General features: G+C 36.0%; 1 protein-coding gene across 2 annotated transcripts in view; it reads left to right on the forward strand.

Annotated features, from left to right (window-relative positions):
- WDR44 (WD repeat domain 44) overlaps positions 1-26,986 on the forward strand; it is an 81,106-nt gene that overhangs the window by 8,586 nt on the left and 45,534 nt on the right. For both annotated transcript variants that reach the window (XM_082680651.1, XM_082680650.1), the window contains exons 2-5: positions 15,567-15,600; positions 20,949-21,023; positions 25,575-26,205; positions 26,696-26,826. In XM_082680651.1, coding sequence (XP_082536777.1) covers positions 15,567-15,600; positions 20,949-21,023; positions 25,575-26,205; positions 26,696-26,826 — 871 coding nt within the window. The remainder of the gene's footprint in view (positions 1-15,566; positions 15,601-20,948; positions 21,024-25,574; positions 26,206-26,695; positions 26,827-26,986) is intronic.

Raw genomic sequence — 26,986 nt, forward strand, 5'->3', positions numbered from 1 at the left:
AATAAATAGAATATAGAGCTGTATTCAAACCCACTTTCTCAGAAGCAGGCATCCTGGTTACTAAGTAGGCTCAAGAGAAGAGGTAGGAGTGTTCTTTCTGGCATTGCTCTTGAACTGGAAAGACTAGCCATGGATGAACTTAATGTCCATAGTCCTCTTTTAAATTTGTTCCTGCAAGTCTTTATTTAAATTGGGAGACTGAGGAAATTATCTTTCTAGTTATTAGCAGTACTATTAACAATTTGTGTGGTTTTTAAAAAAATCATTATTTTAAAATATACCTATCTACCCAAATGGCAGGTGGTTTGAAGGTTTCCTCCCAACCCCAATTCCACCCCATTCACCCCCAGCTTTCTCCTTCCTAGCTTACCTCAAGGACATTAGTACAGAGATTCCCCAGCATAATGACTTGCTGTTCCTTACAACTGAGAAGGAACAGTGATGGATGAAATATAATGAATGGGTGGGTCTTTGGGAAGGAATAAGGGAAAGATTGGTTAAATTGGATATAGCGGATGCATTGGTAAGTGGGAGGTTAAATTGGATATAGCAGATGCATTGGTAAGTGGGATTGGTTAGTGTCACAGGTGGGGTAGGTCATTGGATTAGCAGAAGTTAGGTGAGCGGAATGAATAGGTAGTTTGATAAAACTAGTACCTTTGTGAGTGAAAGTGAGTGGGTTTGTCAATATTTTGCAATTGGTATTTTATCTTTATTGGATTGGCTTTAGAGATTAAGGCTAATGACTGAGATCAGTCTTTTTTCCTTTAAGTGAACTTTACTATGCCTATTTTTATCCCAGGTCATAGCTCCTGGTTGTTGACTTTTAACCTTTGCCTTACTTCCCAGCGTAGAGAGGAGATGTCTGCAGTTGATGTGTAGCAGCTACAAAAGGTTTAGGTGGCGATAGGATGCTCTATGGTGTTCCACTTCTCTTCACAATTTCTTCTACTTTTGAACTTCCTGGTTCTCTGAAGTCTTCACTCCCTTCCCCCATCCCTACCTATACAGTTCCTATAAGGGTGAAGGGAAGAAATGGAGGGGGCTGAGACAAGGACAGTGGTTTGGATTTATGGGACCTTTATAACTTGGGGACATCCTGTACTCAGTAAATATTAAGTGTTAACAGTGAAGCCTTGGGAAGTGTTGCCAGTTATCGTGCAGTCATATCAATTCCTTGTTACCAACTTTCTTTTTTCCAGGAATGAATGTATTCCCAATAAGAAAGAAATAATATAGTACTGCATGTTGTTAAACATGCAAAGAATGGTAATGCCATACTCTTGATTAATGTTGGGCATTCATTTTCAAAGTACTTTTATTTACATTATCTCTTCTGATTTATCCTGCAATTCTGTAAGATAGGACAATTTTTGTGAGCTAGGTAGGGCAGTTATTATGCTAATTTTGCAAATAAAAAAACAGCTCAGCATAAATGGGGGTCAGCCAGCAAAAGTGGAATTTCACTAATTTGTGGTAATTAGATGATGGTTTTGAATGGAGATGTAAAACATTAGGTTCCTCCCGCTTCACTTTTCTAAACTATAAACATTTTTCGATGTTATATTTTAAATGTGAATTATTAGAATGATGAGGCTGACTCTCCTGCCATTTGGGTATGTATAATTCACTGTTGAAAACAACAAAAAGCAGTATTTTTTATGCTTTTCTTTTTAAGCTTTGACGGAATTGATTATGGTACGGTAGCTAGGTCAGAAAATGACCTTGCTACTGAAAGAGCTGGAATCCCAGACACTGCTAACTGCATTTCAAAGGGTATGTTCTTTGTTCCTAAGGGAAAAACCCCTCAAGATGTGAGACACTGCTGATTTGGGCTTCTGTGCCTCATCAAAAAGTCTTGAGCACAGATTTTTTTTTTCTGTAATTGTTTTGTAGATTGTTGTCAGTTGTTTAGTTACGCCACATTTTTTTTCCTTTTTTTTTTTGCTGTATAACTCTGATTCATATTTTTGGCTACAAGCCACTAATTGGAAACACAATGTTTCTTTATTTTTTTTTCCCTTCCCCTTCAAAGGTATTTTCTAGCAGTCACAATGAATGCATGTGGGAGTTTTTAATATTTTCCAGCTAATCAGACCTCTTTTGGCTATCAAATTAATGGGAAAAATACATTCCTAGTAGCTAATTAGAAAAATTACATTCTCAGTAATTCCTATTTAAGATGTAAATAAGGATGAATAATCTCTTTAATAATAAACTTGGCCTACAGATTGTTTTATGTAGGTAAGCATTCTGGGTAATTTGAGATTTTTCTAGAATATTTATGAAGTTTTTAATACATGTTACAGAATGCAGAAGTAGAAATTCAGATACATAAAGCATAGAAGTAGAATTTATAACCTAAAGTGCTTAATTACTGAAATATGTCCAATTTTCTATTATTCATGATATTGAGGGAAAGCATGAATAATTAAATGTTACCAGTTACACCAAAACCTCAGCTCAGTCATTAGTTTACAACTTCCTTTCCCATCAAACCTTTTATCAGAGATAACAGTAATTTTTTTCCTGTAATTTAAAAAACAAAATAAATGGTTTAGTTTGAATTTTTGTTCCTCTACCCATCTTTGGTGATAAGTAGTGAACTCAAAAGAAGAAAAGCAAAGAATCTCAAAGTCTGAATAATCAGTTCATTGATAATAGAATTGATTTATTTAAATTTTTTAAAAAGGGGGGTTGTGACAGGTTCTCCCTTGGTGGCGCAGTGGTTAAGAACCTACCTGCCTACACGTGGGACACGGGTTCAATCCCTGGTCCAGAAAGATCCCACATGCCGTGGAGCAGCTAAGTCCGTGCGCCACAACTACTGAGCCTGCACTCTAGAGCCCCTGAGTCACAACTACTGAAGCCAGCGTGGGTGCCGCAACTACTGAGCCTACACGCTGCAACTGCTGAATCCCGCACGCTCTAGGGCCCGTGTGCTGCAACTACTGAAGCCCACGTGCCTAGAGCCCGTGCTCCGCATCAAGAGAAGCCACCACCATGAGAAGCCTGTGTACCACAACGAAGAGTAGCCCCCTCTCGCCACAACTAGAGAGAGTCCACAGGCAGCAACAAAGATCCAACGCAACCAAAAATAAATAGAAATTTTAAAAAAAGATTAGTACACCATTGGGTGTTTTAGATAACTTACAAAATCATATTAGCACGTTAACTTGATAAAGCTTCTGTAAAGTGGCCTGTAGCCCAACATCTTGTTTACTTTTTAAAAAGTAAGTTACAAAGTGATTTAGCATAATTCCATTAGTATTGACTTTTCCAGACAGTCATAAATTTAGTTATCTGTTTCTGTTGCAATTTTACTAGAAATTATTTTAAATCATTAATAGATGTGACTTTCATCTAACCCACTTTGACAAATTGGGACATTGTGATATAGCTGCCCTACCCTGGAGTTACTGCTTGAATGTGGGTATTTATTGAATGATTGTAAACGTGCAGGGTAGAATGGTTTTAGTTTAGAATTCTTGAGTAGGCCCAGGGAGCTGATATATTTTTCTGTTTATTTTGTCAATAAATAGATTATCAAGCTGTTCTTTCAGGAATATGGCGTAAAACTACATGAATTACATAAATCAGTTTGGAAAAATCAGCTTGTCATTTTAGACAAGATAAAGCTGCTTAAGTTCTACTTTAAGCTTTAATTACTTTCTATATGACTAGAATTATATTTCATTATAAAGTTTCCTTTGATTTCATTATAGATCACTTAAAAATGTTGCCACAAAACCTATATTGAGAAAACAGAGAGCCATTGTGCCAAATTTTCTCTCCATCTATTTCTATTAATATCAATGGTAAAATAGTCATTAGGTATTTTAGACACATTCTGCTTCTTGGCTTTCATAGTATTTAAAACCTAAAATGGTCTTTCAAAGGATAATAAAAGTAGTAATTCACATCTTGAGGATTCAGTTAATTCCCTATTAGATAACTGTCATAACTATATTCTCCATTTTTTGTTAATCTTGTTAATAAACCAGTATTGCCATGTATCAAGGGAAACCCCCTTCTGTGGGGGGTTTTATGCTTAGCATGTAATCTAGTAAAACTTGCCATAACAATGTAACTAATTAATAAATACATTCATTAGTGATATATACACATCAGTATATACATTTTAATTCCAGTGAACGATGCTGCATACCAAATTTTTAAAAATTATGCACCTAGAGCAAGATTTAAAAAATAAAATGGTATCTTATTCTCTAAATTTGAACTGTTCTTAATTTTTCTTCAACCTGAGGTTTGGTTCTGTTTTTGATTTTTGCTTTGTTTTTGTTGTTTTCCTGCCTGGCCTAAGTGGGGGAAGAAATCCTCATGTCCTTGTTTTGTGAGCACCAGAACCTTTTTGATTACTAGTTTAGACTTAGCACTTTTGTGTTGGTCTTAGTTTGCCATCAGATCTTCCTATTTCAGTTTGCTGGGCTTTAGAAATCAAAACCCTTTAATTACCTGCTTATTTTAATGACTAGCTAGGGCCTTATCTGCGCTCACCTCCTGTTCACCTCAAGGACCTTAGAATCCCAAATCTTTGTACAGGCAAGCTGTTCTTTGCTCTGCTTGATTCAGTTTGTTGATGTACTGCTTAAGCTTATCTTACTTTTATAGTTTCCTGATGGCAAAGGCAAAAAGAGGTGGATAAAAACAAAATCAAGCTATAGGACAATTTTCTGTTAAACCCTTGGTAGTCACCTTCTATAAGAAAAATGATTGCCAAGCCACCAGCTTTATTCCAGCTGACTCACTCTATGCTTCCTCCTTCCATGTCATTACTCTTTTTTTACCTCCTTAGGAGTCTGTCAGGAATTTTGCACCCTGACAAGAGGCTTCTTCAGAGCCAACCATCTTTTTTTCCTCAGAACCTAAAATGTGAGTCCTCTTACTGACAAAAAAAGAAAAGAAGACCTTGTTAGTCCGTTTTTCTGTGTGTTGCCCAATTGTTTTGGTATATTCTTTTCGCCCAGTATAATGAGTAGTCTGGAAATGGAAATGTTAAATGTGAGATCACTCTTATATTTTGTGTAGTGGGTCTTCGAGTTCCTACTTGTTTAGTTGACTATGAAGCAGGTGGCAAATGTAGCTTTAGTCTGCACATTCCTTCCACCCTGTTCTCAGAAGGCTTACAGGTTGTGTTTGTTTTTCAGATAACCCTCAGGTAAGAGGTAAGAGAAACACCAAACCCAAAAGACAGAAGGATCTGTCTATAGCTAAAGGGTGAGAAACTAGAGGTAGGATGGCTTATGGGATCTGACTGTTTGAAACTACAGAAATGCAGTGTTCTTTTTTAAAGTAGACTTAAGCACTGATTACCCTAAAGCCATAGTGCATGAGTGATGAAGATGGAAAAGATGATTCAATGATTGCCTGGAGAGAAACCACTCGCTGAAGCTCTGAAAAACCAAGTTAGACTATTAGAGTAGTCAGCCATGTTTATACCTGATTTCAAAATGTGGGTTTTGCAGTAAGACAGGCAAGGAAATGCAACTGGCTTCTATTTGGGGAATCTAATCTGTACGAGTTCTTAATACACACTTGTATTGACTGCCATTCAAATTGAGGAGCCATTAGTGCTTCAGGTTGTGGGAGGATGTTGAGACAATTGAAAAGCAAGTTCTACCTCATATTGTAGAAAGCTCATCAGTTTTTTTTATTGAAAAAGAACGTATCTGAAATATTTCTGATATCCCTTTTATAAAGTGAAGTGTCCTAAAATGACTTTGTAAATACAGTAACCGGATCCATTTTTAATGACAACATAATTTTAATTGATATTTATCCAGAAAGTTGGCTGTTGATCTTTATTTGACCTATATAGGTTAACTTCATTTTTAACACGAAGACAAATGATATAAATATTTTTATAAATAATGGTTATAAGTCAGTTTACATATCTAGAGATTTATCAGTTTGTTACAGTAGCCATCTTGTTTTTGTTTTTTTGAGGGGTTCAATCTAAGCCAAAATAATGAAGCTGTTAATAGACCTTACTACTCTGTTTCACTGAGTGTTTTTGAAAAATGTACATAATAGCATATATACAGTATTTGCATTTGGGCATATCCACTGAATGCATTGTCTGGAAAAGCTTTGACTAAATTCACACATGTGCAATTTTTTTCCCCAGTCAGTAAATGCTGTTGAATACTTAGATTAATATTTATACAATGACATTGGCCATACAATTCCTCCCACTTTGTCCCTTTATCACACACGGACAGATCATAGAATTAATTGTCCACCTAATTATTTTAGGGGTAGGGCAGAGTTGCCAGATAAAATACAGGACTCCCAGTTAAATCCCAATTTCAGATAAACATACTAAAAATAGATTTGTTGTTTATCTGAAATTGGAATTTAACTGAGCAGCCTATATTTATGTTTGCTAAATCTGGCAACCCTAGGTGGGGGAGAAGCAAAAGGAGACTAGTAGGTATGGGCACAGTTGTGAGACTTAAATACAACTAAGTATGCAGTGACAAGGATCGCCTTTTACTCTGATTGGGAATACCGAGATTTTTGAGTGCAATGTTAATTTTAAGAATCCAACTCTTTTTTTCTTTGTAAGTGCATTCCTGAAAACAAAGCTCAGAAATAACAAAACTTAACAATATATTGTTTAGAGATACATGGCATTTTAAAAATAAAAAAGTAAGGGAACAATAAGTCAAATCTGGGCTAGTGGTTCCCTCTAAGGCAAAAGCAGCAGAATAGGGCAGACAGTAGCTGCCCTGGTCTTGATGCTGTTCTCATTCTCAGGTGACCTAGTGAGTCACAGTTCATTTTATTTGTTGTGCTTCATAATTACATGTATATGCTACATTATACTCTTGTACATATCAAATATAGAATAACAGTTTAAAAGTTAAAACATAGGCTTCAGTGAGAATATTAGCCTATATGCAAAGTTTCACTGCTTGTACTTTCCAAAATAAATCCAAAATCCAAAAGGTAAAGAGGCGTTCATTTCTCTCTCCTCTGGGTTAGCCATCCTTAGTTCTTTATATCATTCTACTCAGTTTCTGGAACATTCACCAAATTGGTTTCTGTCTTTTGGATATGTTCTGTTTTTTCAGTGTTTCTTTTAAAATGTATCCCAATGATACACGATATTCTAAAGCGTGCTCTTATCTATCAGTGGGAAGTAGAGTAGAATTTACCACTCCCCTTGCCCTGGACATAATAGTTCTGTTAATTCAGCCTAAGATCACACTAGCTCTTTCAGTAGTCATATCACAGCCTTTACTGTCTGAGCAATCAACAAAAGTACCTAAATGTTTTCACATGATTTGTTGTTAAGTCATATCTCCCCAATCATGCATTTTACATTTATCCCTATTACATTACATTCTGTTAAGATTTGGCCCATCCTTCTAACTTGTTGAAATATTTTTGGATACTGTCAGCCAGTATATTCCTTATCCCTCCAACTTTGTGCCAACTGTAAATTTGGTAGATATACCATCAGTTTCCTCATTCAAGACATTGAAATGTCAAGTGGGACAGAACATCAAGTAGGATAGAGTACAATAAAAATTATTTAATATTTCCTTATGGTTTTTCATTGATCCATTAATCACACCTTGAGTAATGTTCAACCAGTTACACACCCACCTAAGTGTATTCTAGCCTACATCTCTTTGTTGTCTAAAAGGATATCATGAGAGAATTATAAAATTTAGTGCGTAAATCCAGATTTTTTGTGTGTGTACAGTATTCCCTTTATATTCTAGGCCAGTAACCCTATCAAAAAAGGAAATTAGGTTAATCTTGCATGTTTGGCTTTCTGTGAGTGCTTACTGACTCTTAAATGAGTATCTTTTCCCCACGCCTAGGGCCCTAAAACCATTTCACAATGTGTTTAAGAATTTTGCTTGACATTGACATCAAGTGAATCTGTTTATAGTTTGTAGCATCTACCTACTTTCCAGTGTTGACTACCAGAGTTTTCCTTAGCATCCTTTTCCATCTCTGATTCTTCAGAGGTTTTAGAGATTGAACTCTATAAATTCTCAGAGTATGCTGGGATATAATTTGGGACAGGAGAACTGAAATCATTTACAGTAGCTAGGTACTTTTATCTCCTTGAATGCTCTGGGATTCAATTTCCTCATTCTATAATTTGTTTTTCCCTTTCTGGTTTAACTATCAGTAATCTTAATTGGAAAAAAAAAGAATTGATGCAGGCTTTTACTTTATATTATTCATTCACATATATCCAGACTGCAGTTTCTTTTTGTTGTTCTGAATATAAATTAAAATAATGAAAAACTCTGTCTCTGGTATTTTTTTAAATCCTCGCACATTTTGAGCACCAGTCTTTTCTGATACTGTTCTTATAGGTTTTTGTACTTTTCCTTGGATGTGTGCCCATTCCATCCCTCCGATCTCTTCTGCATGTTCTCCTTTAAAATACTTCTTTTGACATGTCACCATGGAGATGCAATCAACGAAATTCAGACAATGAGAAATTCTAGGGGATGAACAACCTAGTGTCTTTGTTTAAGACTTTTTTTTAAGAGCAGTTTTAGGTTCACAGCAAAATTGAGAGGAAGGTACAGAGATTTCCCATATACCCCTTCCCCACACACATGTATAGCCTCCCCCATTATCAACGTCCCCCACCAGAGTGATACATTTGTTACAATTGATGAACCTACATTGACACATCCATAATCACCCAAAGTCCATAGTTTACCTTAGGGTTCACTTTTGGTGTTGTAGATTCTATGGTTTTGGACAACTGCCTAATGGCATGTATCCATCATTATAGTATCATACACATTAGTTTCACTGCCCTAAAAAATCCTCTTCAGAATGAACAGCCTAGTTCCTCAACACATGAACTGCAAGAAATAAAAAAAAGAAAGGAAACCTACTCATTGAAAGAGACATATCAACTGATTATAGCACAAGGACCTTATTTGGATACTGATTGAAATGGACCAACTGTAAAAAAAAAAAAAAAAAAATTGAGACAATCTGGGAAATATGAATGTTGACTGTGTATAATAGGGAATTGTTAAATTTGATAATAGTGTTGTGGTTATGTTTTAGATATGTACTGAAATTTTTATGGGTAAAAATGAAATAGTTCCTGAGATTTGCTTCAAAATAATCTGGCAGGGGAGTGGAGGGAGGGATATTGATATTGATCACTATTGACCATGGTCAACATGTTGTGCATGTGGGTTGATAATATTATTCTCCCAATTTTGTACATGTTTGAAATAGCCATAATTAAAAGTTGGAAAAACTCCCCCAAAATATTTTTTATGGTCACATACATTGTTACTAGCAGATTCAGAACTAAAACTCAGGTCTCCTGATTTCCAGCTCATGTTCTTTTACTATGTAGCTAAACTTACAGCCCTTCTACTTCGAGATTGGTGTCATGGTGCCCTTTCAGTCTTTGGGACCCCCTCCCCAAGGCTTCCCTGGGGAATTTGTGGTGGCACTCCTAGATAAGTAAGGCTTTAGTAAATGGCCAGTTTCATTTGACCGGCTACCTACCCATGTGAAACCAGGAAAGAATATTAGACTTATTAGGGTAAATTGACAGGCTGCATGTGTTGCTAGAATCAGCAAAGAGACTTGGGTCCTACGCCTAATTATTATTAGGCCCTTGATCTTCGCATAGGCTCTAGGAGATGAGGGCCTATGTCTGCTTTGTTCACTACTTTACACCCAGTGCCTAGCACTGTGCTGGTACGAGGTAAGCAGTAGGTAAATGTTGAATGAATGGATTAATTTAACCTTCTTTGACCTTATTTTCCTCACATGTAAAATGAGATAGTTGGTCTAAATTATTCTTACTTCCTTCAAACATGAAAAAAATATATATTCCCTTCCTACTGATTTTTTTAAAATCCTTTTAGGACTTTGTAAAGAATTACTGTAAATTTCTTTTTAACACTAGGTAACATCATTAGGTAGAATGCTCACTTCCAACACCTGTGACAGAAAACCCACAGTTATGTTGCATCAAAATCTCTTAAAAATAGCCTACTGCTATGCATCTTCTGTTGGATTGATTTTATTTCTATTAAGTAAATGAATACTGTTCTCAACATTATTAAATTAGAGAGTCAGGTTTAGCAAGTTCCAAACTCAAGCTAAGAGGGTTATTAATAAAATGTTGCATTGCTTGCATATTTTTACATTTCACTGAAATTGTATTGAATGCAGTATTATTATGTCAGAGTTTATAAAGGATTTGACATTTTGCTTCCTCTGGAAACTTAGTGAGCAACTTTTGGATAAACTGTAATTATTGTCATCAGATCCAAATCCCAGTGATTAGCACCTACCTTGGGAAGTTATGACCTTATTATTCTAATGAAATTTTACCTTAGGTGTCTGAAAGTTATCACTGGATCAGGTCAGAGTTTATAAAAGAAAAAATAATTCCTATACTGCCCTGCAAAGTGACCAGAGCAATGTTTTGATGCCATGTAACATTTTAAAAATAATGAATGTTGTGTAGATACTAAAGTGCATTGGTACTGAACACAAATACCCTAGATGCAAAAGGAAAACTACTATAATTAAAATGCTAAATGGACAGGGACCGGAGAAGGCTTCAGTCACACATTATTTTATACTCAAATATGAGGTTCGTTAGTATAAACTCAACATAGCGAGTGCATGAAAATAACTTTCTTACAGAAAACAGGATATAATGAATTAAAATATTCTATCTGTATAAGTTGCTGAAATACTAACCTTAAAATTGCTTTTATATTCAAAACCTGAGTGCAAGCCACACTAAAAATAAGTATTTGATCCATAAGCCATGTGGGTTTTTGTTTGTTTGTTTTTTAGTAGAATACCAATACTTGTTTAACTTAGACTTTATTTTGGAGCTGTTTCAGAAATTGTTTTTCATGTTTAAGTTTAATAATATCATTGATAGACATTGTCTTCAATTTCAGAAACTATGCTGCAAAATCAAAGATTTACTGCATTTTTAATTAGTATGAATATGTTGAAAGGTTTTTTTTTATGCTATTAGGTGATGAAGGAAGTTTCTCCCATTAAAGTTATATTTTTGTTCAGCTTTGTAAGAAGCACATTTCTTATTTCAATGAAGCTTTGTTAATCATATATATTTAAGTGTGTCAAAAATATTTGATTTTAAAATATCCTATAATAAAAACTTTTGAAATGAAAATTGAACTTTTGAAGTTCTCATTTTGGTTTGTAAAGGTTTTGTTAAAGTGAGATAAACTACCAATACTTAAATATATCTACCTGTTAACTTCAGTTTTCTTATAGATCTCTCACTTGTGTGCGGTGTAATAAAAGTTATTTTATGTGCTTTTTATGGGAAATATGTGGGCTTTTTATGGGAAAAATTACTGACCTTAACCTTTGAACAGGAGGAATCTAATATTTAGTATCTACAGAAAATTTTGAAAGAATATTTTTCTAGTAAACTAGATGTATCAGAGTATTACCGGACATTTCTGGATGTGTGTGTGTGCGCTGGATTATGTCCAAGTTTCCTATAATATATCTCAAATTTAAGGGAAGTCAGAGGTATAAAATTTAGATCATTAATCATGGTATAAAAATTACATCTTCACTCCCAAACTAATGAAGCGTCTTAAAATAAACTTTCCTAAAATTACAGAAACTCTGAAAACCCTTGCTTAAAGGTCTTGCCCCTAGTTGGTTGGGAAAGCCAAGAGTGGAACTTAATTTTCTTGACCTAGTCCCCTATTTCTCCTGTCCCCAAACTCCAACATGAATAGCTATTTTCTTTAGGTACATAATCACTCTGAAATAGTATGTTATTATCTCTACTTTGAAGTTAGAGACTGAGTTATGGAGAAGAGTTGAGTGGTTGTCTGGGGAGACCCTCAGAAGCTCTAGATTCTTCCTTTACCATACAATTCCAGTTTTAAAAACCGGGTTTCCCAGCTCGATGCAGACTAGAAGCAAATATTAGAAGGGAAGGGGGAAGAAAGCTTTTAAAGGCAGGCACATGGCCAGCTGTAAGAAGTGACCACTTCTATTGAGGAGGGAGATGCAAAACTATAAAACACAGACATTCCAAGCATAGTAGCCTAGGGTCCTGTAGTGTGAAGGCAAATAAATCCCCTGTACCTTAGGGTCCATGGAGGGCATTACTGTATTAAAATGTAATGTAGTATTTGAGCACGATAATTACTCTGAGTCAGTAAGAAAGGGAAAATTGTATATCCTTTGTTTAAGAAGGTATTTTCAAGGGAAAGATTACTGAAACGGCAAGGCTTAGCCTATAATGTACTTATTTACAAGCTGCTTTTGAAATTTGAAATTCAAAAGTACTTAGAACACTTTCAGAAGTTTGGCACTCAAAGAGAAGCTTCATCTCTCTGGCAGTTTTATACATGGAACATTTCATTATTTTATTTCCTAGCTGTGCCAAATCAATTAGGCATTAATTGTAGTTGTTAAAGGCAGATCAGGATTCAAGCCTTTGACTTAATTAGTTTAGTACAACTCAAGAAGCAGCGCTAATTGCCTTTAGTTTGGTGTTCATTCATAGCACCGCTTAGAATATTCTCATAACCGTCATCTTTTAAGACCTTACACAGAAAAGAGGCCATATTGCAATGTAGTTGAGAGAGTGGACCCTAGAGCCAGACTGCCTAGGGTCAAATTCTGGCCCAGTTATTCACTAGCAGTGCAATTTAAATTGCCTCATCTGACCCAAGCCTCAAGTTTTTTTGTTGTGTAAAATAGGGAAGGTAATATAACTACCTCATTGGAAAGTTGTGAGGACTGAAGAAGCAAAAGCAAGTCAAGTCTTAGCACATTTTTGGCACATGCTTATTAATAAATGATGGCCATTGTATAATTATTATTACAAGGCCCCTATTAAGAACATTTCCTGTGGGAATACTAAATAATGATTTACTGTTTATTATGGTGAAATGAATTGTTTTCTCATTTTGGCACATGATACAAATCGTTTTAGCCAACTTTGCAAGTTATAAATATGCTTTCACTTTTTACTAGATGCTAATGTTCTATAAATGGATGAAAAAATGTATCTTACAGACTACCCTGTTAAAGACAATTTTAGGCTTAATCAGACTAGAGGAAGCTATGAAATGTTTTACTACCTACCAAGACCTTAACAACTTTGTAACATTTAAATTATGTTTTGAACACGAGTGGCTTTTGTTATTAGTTTTTTGTTTAATGACATCACAAAATGCAAGCAGGATCCCATTTTAATCACCAGCTCAGTATAATCTGGTGTTTTTCATGTTCCCTGTTGTTAAATAGCCTGGAGCTTTACGGGCTGTAGGGTATCTTTCCTGTATCCAGAAATTGGTCTCAGGCTTCCCACTACTGACAAAGTCCCTTGGAGAAACTTGGTGCACTCATTATTTGTGAGTTTCAATGGAGCAATTCAAAGCTGCTGAGGAAACTACAGCTTATTGTGTGTGCCCCATGTGCTCTCTCACTTAATCCTTATAGTAGTCCTATGAAGTGTAGATGTTTTTACCCCTTTTCCAAAGGAGGAGATTGAGGCTTGGATAAATTAAATGAATTGATCAAGATCACACATAGGGTAAATGGCAGAAGCGGTATTCAAGCAAGGTCTATCTGCACATGTTCTTTTCACTGCATTCCCTTGGCTCTCAAAAGGAAGTAATAAATTACTCTTTATAGTTTGTACACAGCTGTATGTAAAGCCCCACCAGAACCAATCTGGACTATTTCCATGTGTGTCAACAGTTGGTGTATAACTTAGATCCTGTGAATAATCAGCTCTTTATGAAACCAGTTACATGCAAGAGATAAATGTGGCGCCCTATTCTGTTTTTTGGACAGCTAAAAAACCTGATCAGATTTCTCAAAGTGGGAGTCATGGGGAAGGCAGATTTTCTTTTTCTTGCCTTCTCTACCTCATATGGGGGTTAAGTTTTTTGAAAAACATCTTATTTACTCTTGTCGCTACACCTCTGTGGTAGATGATTTTTTTTTTCTTGATTGACATTCAGAATATGTGCCATATGGAAATTTGAGCCTCTTCAAGGTTTTTTGTTTTTGTTTTTTAAATTTTTGTTATTGTTTTGAGTGCACTTGTATTATTTTACACATCCTTTTTGTGAAATATTATTCCTTTTTTTAAAATTGGAATAACCTTGGTCCTAATCACCTCCGGATAAACAGGATTTTGTTACAGAGCAGTATATGTTTGCCAGGGAAACCAAATTATTGCGGATATTAAAATTTTCATTCCTGGAAATTGTCCTTTATTAACATGAAATGATATCGTCCAGGCACTGCAATTAAGTGGGCAGGCACTTAAAAGAAACTTAAAAAGAGACTACCTTTTTTGTTTTTTAAACAAGCTTTAAAAAACCCCTAAACTGGGATTGTGTCTTAATCATCTTCCTATCTCTAGTCCCTGGTACATGGTAGATGTTCCATAAATATTTGTTGAATAAAGGGGTTGATTTTCTGTTGAATGGCAAAAGTAATTTTTTTATCACACTGTTTTGATTAGAGGTCAAGGATTACTCAATTTGGCACATGAAGAGCATGGGAGTAGGACTCGATGCTTCTCTTGGTTCTGCCCCTAACTTAATTTGTGACTTTGGGGAAAGTCACTTAATCTCTGAGCACCTTGGTTTCTTTATCTGTAAAAAGAGGCGCTATGACTAGATGAACTTGAAGGCGCCTTTCAACACAAAGTTGTATCATCTGTGATCACTGCATTTAAAAAATTTAGGAATGGCATATGAATCATTTAAAAGCTTCTTACTGCATAACCCTGATAAGCGGCTGTAAGGGTATGTCTCTCCTTTGTGCTTTGAAGCAGATATCAAATTGTTCCTATTCGAAGGAAAATGTAAGGGGGTGTGTGAAAATAATCGGTGAAAAGTTACTTTTTAAAATTATTATATCTAGAGCACTCTGTATTTAAGAATAGAGTTTTGCTCCAGTTAAAAAAAAAAAGAGCTGCAAACAAAAATAGGTTATCTCTCTTTAAAAGTAATGTAAATGTCTAATGCATATGAAACTTTTCATCCATACTGTAAATCAAAGAAGCACAAATTAAGACAGCAATAAGATATATTTTGCCTATCAAATTTGTAAACATTTAAAAATAACACTCATTTTTGGCAAGGGTATTAAGAAACAGGGACTCAGAGCAATGGGAGTGTATTTAAATTGGTAACAACTGTTCTGGAGGGCAATTTGAGAGTTTCTCAAAATGCTGAAAAGTGTGTATACTTTTGACCTGCAATTCCACTTTTAGAGAAATTTATTTTAAAGAAATTTATCATGGAAGAGTACAAAATTTTATTCACATTAATGCTAATTATAGTGTTATATATCTAGGAAGACAAAAGATACAAACTCATCTCTTGGTTGTAAGGCTATGGGTCACTTTAATTTTCTTCTTTACTTTTTTATGGTTTCTACATCTTCTGTAAATGTTTTTTAAAATGTGGGCTTGTCTTTAATGAGTGTGTAGAAGTATTTCCCTTCTCATCTCCACTATTCAACACTTTCTTGCTTTTATTTCTGAACAGGCCTCCAGGAAAGGTTGTGATTTCAACATTAAAGGTGAGTTGTGCTTTCTGAAAGTGATAAGTATATTTCTACAAATTGTATACAATTTTCATTCATTTTTCTCTTTTGTGTAATTCTTCGTTTTCTGCTTTGGCTTTCTATTACTTATTTTTTGCTAAGTAATATTATCATTGTATCTTACTCTAGGTGTGATTAGGTACTCTAGAAATACCTAATTAAATATTGTACTGTAAGGAAGGGACTATAAGTATTTTTTAGATTTCTGCTAATTTTTATTTGGTTTACAATTTTTAGAATAAAAGAACACTATAAAATACTTGTATTTGTGTGTATGTGTGTTTTTAATTGAAAAAGTAATACTTGCATGACAGAAGTATGGAGTAACCAAAACACTTGTATACTTCTTATGGGCACATGTATTGGTATCATAATTATATATAAAAATCAATCCTAGCCTTATATTCAAGCAAAGAAGTTTGATATTGAGACATTATGCCAATGAGAACCATTTTAAATACAAGAATATCACCAAACAGAACTATTTACATCAAATAGAATATATGCTATATGTGTATGTTTGTGTATGGTTGTGTTTGTGTGTACGTCTGTACATATGTATGTATAATCTCAAACATGCTGTATTTTTTTTCAGTTTCAGTGTCCCTACCTTCTATTTATACACATTGGATATTGATCTGTTTGATAAATTGTGGTGTATTCATATGGAATATTCTGTAGCAGTGGCTATGAATGAATTGGTTATACACAATAACATGGATGAATTTCAGCACCATGGTGTTGAGTGGGGGAAATAAAACAAGTCACAGGAAAATACATGTAGGAAGATTCCATTTATATTAAGTCCAAAAGCATGCAAAACTAGAGAATATATTGTTCAGAGATACAAGCATAGTAAAACTATAAAGAACAGCAAGGGAATAATAAACACAAAGTTTAGGATATCAGTCATCTCTGAGGGTGAAAGAATGTAATGGAAATGGAGAAGCACATACAAGAGACTTGAAAGCTAATAGTAATACTGTTCTTTTTCTTAAACTGAGTACTTAAGAAAGGTTATATCATAATTCTTTATTCCTTATGTTTTATAAAAATTCTTTTATATTAACTATTTAATAAAACCGTTTTAAAAAACAACTCATGGACATGGTTAAAATTCACTCAGTGTGAGGGCTTCCCTGGTGGCGCAGTGATTGAGAGTCCGCCTGCCGATGCAAGCTACACGGGTTTGTGCCCCGGTCCGGGAAGATCCCACATGCCGCAGAGCGGCTGGGCCCGTGAGCCATGGCCGCTGAGCCTGCGCGTACGGAGCCTATGCTCCGCAACGGGAGAAGCCACAACAGTGAGAGGCCCGCGTACCGGAAAAAAAAAAAAAAAAAAAATTCACTCTGTGAAAAGAAGATGGTTGAAAATGTAGCTTCCCTCCCATTCTCCACCTTCCACTTCCCAGTCCTCCTATCCAGAGACTATTGCTGTTTATGCTTGTAGATTTTAAAAGCCACTTAGATCTTAAGATATTTTTAGGTTATAACAAATAGGTTTGGGGAATTTATTTTATCCCAGTAATTATAGATTATCCTTAACTTGAATAAAATTAGATAGAAAATGTACATATTTAGTAAATAAATATGAAGTTGGATATAGTTCTTTTTTACTTTTTATTTTGAAATAATTATAGAGTCACAGAAAGCTGCAAAGATAGTACAGAGTGAAGCCCTGTTATCCTTCACCCACTTTCCCCAGTGGTTATGTCTTAATTATAGTACAATATCAAAACCAAGCATTTGATGGTGGTACAGTGTGAGTGTATAGTTCTATGTCGTTTTATTACATGTGTATATTTATATAACCACCACCACAATCCAGATGAGATCTAGTTTATCACCACAGAGAGCTTCCTTTATAAAGTCACACCCACCGCCTCCCCACATCATCCCTAACCCCAGGCAGCCAGCCACTAATCTGTTTTCCATCTCAATAATTTTGTCATTTGAGAATGTCCTATAAGTGGAATCATATAATGTGTGACCTTTTGAGATTGGCTCAAATGATTGAGATCCATCCAAGTTGTTGCATGTGTCAATGGTTTATTCCTTTTTGTTGTTAAGTAATACTCTATGATGTGGATGTACATGGGTTATTGAGTGCTTATTGTATATAACAGCATATCTATTGATACCTTAAGCAATCCAAAGAAAAGTTTGATATAGTTCCTATTTTTGATGGCTTTACAACCTCACAGAAAAGATACATATATATAAGAAAGGATGATACATGTGGTATTGATGTTTGTAGACTAGAATAGACCTTAAGAATTACAGGGAGTTTGGAGGAGGAAGGGGGACATAGAGCAATTGTGAGAGCTCTGTTGCCTGGAATAGGAGAGAAAATTTTTCGGGAGGAAGTAGAACTTGTGTTAGGCTTTGAAAATTGGGAGAGGTTTGCATAGGTGGATAGAGAAAAATTGGGAAAGCATTGTATGTTAGGTAATAGTATGAACTAATTAATATGCAAAGGCAGAGAATTTGCTGGGCACGTTGAAAGACTGGTGTGACTAATGTAAACATTTCAGTGGTGGAATGTTGGTAAAGTAAATTGGGGCCAGATTTCCATGAGCCTTGAATGTCAGGTTAAGAAATCTGGGCTTTAAAATTTTGAAGCAAGATATTTAAAGTCAATTTTTATATGTCTTACAAGATTTTTTGCTGGGGAATTAACAAAAGTTAAGTGGTAGAAGGGTGGAAGAAAGTTCGGGGGAAAGAGACTAAGTGCAGAGAGAGCTATTAAGAGGTTAGAATGTCAAGACATGAGACTCCAACAGAGGGATGGTGTTGATAGGAATGGATGGATGCATATGACAACTATTTAAGAGTTGTTTCCTGGTTTTTGTTTCTTGTTTTTTTTTTTCTCTCCTCAGCAAAAAAGAGTGGCGGTCACATCTCAAACATTTTTTAAAATTTCACTTTAGTCACAGTTAATTACTCATTACACAGTTACTTCCTCATTACTAAAAACCAGAAGTGACCTGAATTTTTTAGTAACTAACATTTTTAGCTTAATGTTCTTTAGTAGATAATAATGAAGATTTCTTTGAGTGTAGATCACTTTTGTACAAATGATTTGTGAAACTCGGTCTTTTGTTGGATGTGCTTATTAAAATTAAAAAGCTCAGTTCTTATAACTGAATACTATGAGGAGGGTACAAACAGCTCTCTGATATCCAATACAGATGAAGGGAAACAGTGGTGTGAATTGCTAGAAATTGAATGCTCTATCATACCTTTTAAGAAAGCATGTGTCTGAGGTTGTGATAGGTAGGAGTTAGAGAAATGGCCTAAAGGTGGGAAGCTGGGATTTAGGTGGGAAGCTGGGATTTAGTAGGTACTGTGCCACAGTAATGGGGCAGCCCATCTCCAGAAAAAGGTAATAATTGAGGACTGTCTCAAGTCTAGCTAAGTTGGTGTTGGTTTTCTGTAGGCACATGCTTGGCTTCCATTGCTTTATCCTCAAAGCCTGATCGAGGTGCTAGGGGAAGGACCTGGACTTTAAACCTCACTAAAGAGAGAATCATAGATGACTATATATACTAAATCAGGTTTTACTAAGAAATCTTCCAACTAACCTCTCTAGAGATCAGATCCTCTGGTAGGTGCCATATCACTCCTTAAAACTAGGACTTAACAGCAGTTTACCTTATAGGAGTTGATATCTTTCAAAAGTTCAAAGTCTAAGAGAGTTTTGTTAAAGCCAAATAAAATAGAAGCCTAATCATTGCTTGCCAGTTTTGGTCTGTGATCTTTGTAAGTATTAAAACAAATGAAATTGAGGTACAGGAATTATTATTATGTATTTTTCTTAGGTTAACTTGGGGAAAATATCCATGGAATTAAGGTTGTACAGTGCTTCCGATTTCCCTACTAATGAACAGTTATTGGAGGGTAATTGGGTAAATATAGTTAATTTGTAGGACAGTTGAAGGTGTTTCTCTAATATTCATTAACCGTTCTTAATTATCATCAGCTTTCAAGAATTCTCTCTCATCTTGTCAAGATGGCTATTTCAGGGTGGTCAGGGAAGGCTTTTCTGATGTAATAATGCCTGAGCTATATGACCCTAAGGATGGTAAGGAACCATCCAGTTGGCCAAAGTATAATTGTGTGGTTGTGATGGGAGAGGGAGGTGAGAAATATAGATGTCAAAGATGTAGGCAGGAGCCATATCATGTTAGGTGTTCATGGGCTGTGGTAGAGTTTAGATTTTATCTAATACTTCAAATTCCATGAAACAACTTTTCTCTAGAAGAATCTATATAAGAATTGGTAGTATTTCCCAAATGCTGGGAGGAATTCAATGAAACAACTTTTCAGCTTGAAGATACTGGAAGTCCTACAGAAATTTCTCTAGCACATTATTAAGTCTTTAGCATTATAATAATCTCTGGAGTAGAGAGATTATTGGAGCCTGTCCTGATACTTGTATAATTGCTACCTTAATACATACATACATCCTTATGTATCTTAGGTCACTTATCTGTCAAAAATGGTTATAGTGACTTTCTGACAAGCTCTGTGATGTACACCAAGAATTATGAAAAGTTTTTTTCTCAGTATTAGTGGTAGCATTCAAATTACTGTACTTCTATAAATGTAAAGAAAACTTAAGATGGAAAAGAATATTGTGTTAAGATTTGCAAATGTATGATTATCTTACTTTACCCGAATTTTTTTTCCAACAGAAATGCAGCATCCATTTTACCTTCTCTAACCTCCCAAATATATATATATATGTACGTATGTGTATATGAATGTATACGTAGATATATATGTATTTTTGGTGGGTTTAATTTTTTTCATCTGTTACTGTTTTGGGGCCTTCATTTAATACCGGTTAAATCTTGATTCCTTTTATCTAAAGTGTATAGAGTTTTTAAGAAAATGATTCTCTGAATATGGTCTTCCTCATTATGTACTTTTGTGTTTATTCATATTTATGAAGGGATACTTTGGGGAAAATAACAATTCTAATTCAACCCTTTGCTTAAGTCCTTAATCTTTTTAAGCTACAAAGGTACTTAGTAGTTCTTATCTTCCTGCACAGTTTTTTAATGTTAAAAAGTTGGGTACATGTGAAGGAAAATATCCTGTTACAATAGAAAAATCGAAAATTGCTGATTGGTAACCTTCCTATGCAAATTAAATTGTCCCAATTGGCATAAAAATCTCTGGGCATCTATCAATATACAAACATATAAGCTCTTTATGGGCCTTTGATTTATTAATGTTGTAATTTCTAATTTATACCCATTTTAAACAAAGTTTTAAAGAAAAGATATTTGGTCTTTGTTTCTTTTCTTTTTGAAATAGGAAGCAGAGAACTCTGCATACAAAGTTGGAAATGAGTCCCCTGTACAAGAATTGAAGCAAGATGTGTCTAAAAAGGTTTGTAAGATAAAATGTTAATATTAGTTTAGCAGATGTCATATTTTTATGGTATATTTAAAGTGGAAAATTTTTTATATTCTTTTAGTATAGTGCCCTGTATGCGGTGGATGTTCAGTAAATCTTCCTGAATCTGTTGAATTTGTGATTGAAGGCGCATCAGGCTTTTTAGAAGGCATTTTGTAATCGAACTAATTGGTAATTTATCCTTGAATCAGTATTTTGAAAAATGTTTTGTAATGTGTTTTTATTTTTTATACCTGTATTTTTATTAGAGTAAGCTATAGCTACTCTTGAGGCTAGTACCAAGAGGTAAAGGTACTGAAAAACTCAGTGCAGCAAATTCTAATGTCTTGAGGAGTTAGAGGTTAGAAGAAGTCATTACTCTTCTAGTACCTTTGATAACTTTTAAGGAATTGATCATATGAAGCTTCAGGGTTTGGTTTACTGGAAGAGACTGAGCATAAGATAAAAATTTTGGCAATGGGTTATTCACAGTATCAGGATAAAACCCAAGGAGAAAGAACAGTGTGTGTCTGTTCATTTATACCAGTTTTGAGTGTTTTCTGGGCCCCAGGCACTGTTTAGCGAGTGGATTTCCAGAGACCAATGCTACGACACATCCTCTATCCCAGAGTTTCTCAACAGCAACACCTTTGGGGTGAATAATTCTTTGTTGTGGGGGGAAGGAGAGACTGTTCTGTACATTGTAGAATGTTTAGCAGCATTCCTGGCTTTGACTCACTAGATGTCAACGTCCGCCCCCCCCCCCCACCAACCCCTACCCCATCTTGACAACCAAAAATGTCTCCAGACATCACTGAATGTCTGGGGGAATGATACCAGGCAAAATCACCACTAATGTAGATTCATTGTTCTACCCTTATGGAATTTAGAAACTAATGGACTACATATTTTAATATTGATCATACTTTTTCCTTTAAAAAGAAAAATTTCCTTTTTGGGAAAAATGGTTTTGTGTATCAGCATGAATGAGATAACAAGAGTGGTACCCTTTTTTTTTTTTAAATCAGAAATGTCCCACAATTCTACACAAACAAACAGCTGTCTTGATTTTTTGGCGTTCCCTTCTGGTTCTCACTCATTTGCTTTTTTTTTTTTTGGCCTGTTTGTAGTGTAGATAGAATTTTGTTGGTGATGGTGTTGTTTTGTTTCTGACAGAATTTTATATTCTACCTTTTCCTCTTAACATTTTTTGATTTTTATCATATTTCTACATGATTTTTTTTTTTTTTTTTGCGGTACGTGGGCCTCTCACTGCTGTGGCCTCTCCCATTGCGGAACACAGGCTCCGGACGCGCAGGCTCAGCGGCTGTGGCTCACGGGCCCAGCCGCTCCGCAGCATGTGGGATCTTCCCGGACCGGGGCACAAACCCACGTCCCCTGCATCGGCAGGCGGACTCCCAACCACTGCGCCACCAGGGAAGCCCTCTACATGATTTTAATACTCAGTTTTCATTTGGTCTATTAGCTTCCATCAAGCAAATGGATTATTATGTATCTAGCCGTTTTTATTGTTGAAAACTTGAAAAGTTTCTGTTTTTCCACTAGAGCTTTTCTTTCCCTTTTTAAGAATTTTTTTCTTGGGATAAAATACAAATGGGTAAGTATAGTTAGTAGCCAAAAAAAGGTGATTTTTAAGGAGAGTTTAGAAGCTGAAAAAGTAGTAAACACTATGGAGCCATAGAGTGAGTCTTAAGACTCTAGGTATTACTTTGTAAGTTCTGGCCTTTTCAAGTGAATTAAGTATCCAACATTAATGATAAAGGCTGTGGAGTTACACCCTGGATCAGGGTATAACACAATCCCTGTTCCCAGTAGCTTACATTTTAGTAGAGAAAATTGCATAAACACAAAACTGAGTGTAATAAGTGTTCAAGTAGACTTGCAAACTTTATAAGAACACAAAGGGAGGCTTTACTTTCTCCTCGAGGATAGGAATGGGGAAGGAGGAAGTAGCATCTGAACTGGTTCTTGATGAATGGATAAGATTTGGGCAGGGGGCTTCCCTGGTGGCGCAGTGGTTGAGAGTCCGCCTGCCAATGCAGGGGACACGGGTTCGTGCCCCGGTCCGGGAAGATCCCACATGCCGCGGAGCGGCTGGGCCCGTGAGCCATGGCCGCTGAGCCTGCGCGTCCGGAGCCTGTGCTCTGCAACGGAAGAGGCCACAACAGTGAGAGGCCCGCGTACCGCAAAAAAAAAAAAAAAAAAAAAAAAAAGATTTGGGCAGTCAGAGATGGAAGAGGAAAGGCATAACCAAAGGCGTGGAGACGAGGAATGTGCAGAATGTTTGACGATGAGTCTAGAGACCAGAGTTAGGGCCAGATTATGGGAATGCCTCTCATGTCATACTAAAACATCTGGTTTTTATTTTACAGTCGCTGTGAAAGCAATGATTTTTTTGAAGCAGGGAGGTGATAGGAAACAGTTGCTTTAGCATGATCATTTCTATGTTAGTCTTGATTCTCACTGTTCTCTTGTTCTTTCCCCATTTGCTACCTCCTGAAACCCGGCAGAGAACGGGGGTGGGGAAACAGGGCTAGGTACTGTAAATAGGTGCTATGGGGGCATATCAAGAGGTAGAAAACACGGGCCTTGTTTTCCAGGTGTGGAGAAAATATTTATATAGAGCTAGCTCGTGTACTACTCTGTATTTATATTCTAGTTCATATTATAATGAACAGTAAGAGTGATAGGAGTTCAGAAGAGGAAGAGATTGTCCTCAGGTAAGGGATTAGAGAAGGTTTAAGATTTTCAACCTTGTTTTAACCCCTCTGATGGCATAGGCCTTTTCACTCTGCATAGTGATTATTTGAAACCTTTACATTCACCTCATGCTCACTGTGCCCACCTGCATCTGCTTACTTTCATCAGATAACCTTGCTTCCCACACTGCATGTAGGTGTTAGAGGCTAAGAAGCCTGAATTCAGTCCTTTTCATCATCTCTCACTTCCCTCACCTGCAAACTTGTTGTCATCTTTTACCTCTTTTTCATGCCATTCCTGAGAATTTAGTATTCTTTTTTTTTCCTGTCCGAAGTAGAATGATATAATATAAAGAACACTGGATTTTTTGGAGAAAAACCCAGATTTCAGTTTTGACTTTGTAGTTTACTAGCTGTGGGACCTTGGGCGAAATACTTAATGCCTTTACCTCAGATTCCTGCTTTTGTAGAAGGGAGATAATCTAGCTCCCTCACAAGGCCTGTGTAAAGATTAAATGGCAAATGTGTGTACTGGGTCTGATACACAGCAGACCTTCTTTCTTTTCTTCTCCAGAACTTGTTATCTTCCTTTCCATTGGCTCTTTCCCCTCGGCTTATAAAAATGCTGGATCATTTTCTTGCACCCTCTTCCATGTATAGCCAAGCTTTTTGAGAACGTAGAGTGTGCTGGCTGTTCCTGTCTTCACCTCTTATTCATTCGTAAATTTACTGTAATCTGGCTTCTGTTATTGCTAAAGTACTCAGAGCTCAGAAACTACCTAATTGACAAATTAGGTGGACTCTAGTTAATATTTCTCTGGTAAAAGTAAGGTAGGTCTAGGATAAAAATTTGAAGATTGAGAAAAATTAATATGTAGAATATGCTGGGAAATCAGGGATGAATATTATTGAACGGCTTAATATCCAGTTCAACTTGGCATGAATTTGTAGTAAACCACATCAAGATAGTTCCATAACACATTCTGTTAACTTTCTGGAGCCAAAGAATTGAGAAAGCAGAAGTCATCCATGTCTCCGTGGTGGAAAGATAAGTGAGTGGGCTGGGAGATTTATTGTGTTAATAATGACAGGACGGGTAGAAAATATATTTTCTTCTAAATGTTGGTAGGAGACGCAGAAAGCCTGCCTGTAGTTTTCAACTGTAGATAAGAAATAAAAGGGAAAAAAGGCAAGATGAGGTGGGTATTTGAACTCTTTGCACGGTCCTGCCATCTCTCTGCAGAACAGGGGATTAGATGTAGCCTGTTTAAGAACATTAATCTCCCTGCATCTGCTGGCTTTCCATGTCAGGCTTGAGTTCAGAGCTGAACAACTTGAAATCTTGTACAAGGTGGTTTTGATTCTCATAGTTTTGTTAACTAGGCTCAAACCAGCAGGCAAGTAACTTGGCATAAATATGTAAATGAACTATGACATGAAGCATCTGAATGTAAATTTAGGTTTAAACTTTCTTTTACAGGGTTGATTGAATTTTTGTGATTACACGTGCTAACACAGATTCCCTATATAATGGTTAAGAGTACAGTGTCTGGAACCAAACTCCCTACGTTTATGCCAGCTTCATCACTTACTAGCTTTGTGACGTTGGACAAATCACTTGGTCCCTCTGTGCCTTAGTTCCCTCATTTGTATAATGATGATAGTAAGAGTGCTATCTTACAAGGTTGTTGTAAAGATTAAAATACGTAAAGTGTTAAGAACATTGCCTGGCACATAGTAAGTACTGTATAAATGATTAGCTGTTATTTTGTTCTTGTAAATAGCTTCACTGTTTTTTTTCAACTGCTTTTTAACCTTTCATCAGATTATTGAAAGTATTATTGAAGAGAGTCAGAAAGTACTACAGCTGGAAGATGACTCTTTGGATTCCAAAGGAAAAGGACAGTCTGATCAGGCTACTGCCAGTCCTATCATGGCTGGAACAGATATACCTGGATTGTTAGCCGTAGATCAAGTACTGCAGGAAGATTCCCAAAAGGCAGAGAGTCAGGATGTATCTGAAGAAACTGAATTAGAATCAAAAAAATGTTTTCCTTCTGATGACACATATGACAAGCCAGTAGATGAAACCACTAAGTTAACTGAAATAAGTTCAACTGAACAACAGCTTAATGTGCCTGAAACTGAAACAGAAGTGTTGAACAAGGAAGCAGTGGAAGTCAAAGAAAGTGATGTTCTAGAACCTGCATCCTCACACTCCTTATCTACTAAAGATTTTGCTGTTGTGGAAGAAGTTGCTCCTGCCAAACCACCAAGACAGCTTACTCCAGAACCTGATATAGTAGCTAGTACAAAGAAGCCTGTTCCAGCACGCCCACCTCCTCCAACTAATTTCCCGCCTCCTAGACCCCCACCGCCATCTCGACCTGCTCCACCACCAAGAAAAAAGAAAAGCGAATTGGAGTTTGAGGCTCTTAAGGCACCTGATCTAGATGGCAAGTATTAATTGAGAAATAGCTATTTTTGCGGGGAGTTCTTGGAGTTGAAACTTGAACTTTCTGATTTTTTTTTCACTTTATGCTGTATATAACAACATTGATGACCAAGTTATAAAACTTATTTTAGTAATAGAAAATCAAAATGTTTACATTGGTGTTGTTACATTACTGTAATTAAACATTTCAGGAGACTTTCAAATCTGTTACCATTGGAGAGCCAGTGTGGCATAGTGAAAAGAGCGTAGAATTTGGAGACTTCAGGTTTGAATTCAAGTCCTAGTTCTCTTCATGTGTAAGTTGTGTAGCCTTGAGGAATTTAACATATTTGAACCCTGGTTTTCCCATATATAAAACGAGAGTAATAAAACCACTTTTCTCAGAGGATTGTTCTAAGCATCAGCCAGATAAAGGTTAAAGCACTTTTCAAGCTATGTATAAGGTCTTATATAAATATTAGTTGTTGTTGTTGTTGTTGTTATTATTGCAGTTCCCAAAGAGAATATTACATCTGATACTCTCCTAACTACAAACATGGCTTCAGAGAGTACAGTCAAAGATTCTCAGCCTTCTCTTGATTTGGCAAGTGCTACCAGTGGAGATAAAATAGTTACTGCCCAGGTTGGTGCATTTGTGTTATATTTGATACAGGCTTTCTCAACTTTCTGCAACTGGCTGGTTTGTTGATTGTTTTGGTTTTGGTTTTGCTTTTGGTTTTGGTTTTGGTTTTGGTTTGTTGATTGTTGAACCTTCTTTCTTCTCCAGGCCAAATATTTCCTTG

Source organism: Grampus griseus (assembly GCF_964374135.1).
Source record: "Grampus griseus genome assembly, chromosome: X".
Taxonomy (NCBI): domain Eukaryota; kingdom Metazoa; phylum Chordata; class Mammalia; order Artiodactyla; family Delphinidae; genus Grampus; species Grampus griseus.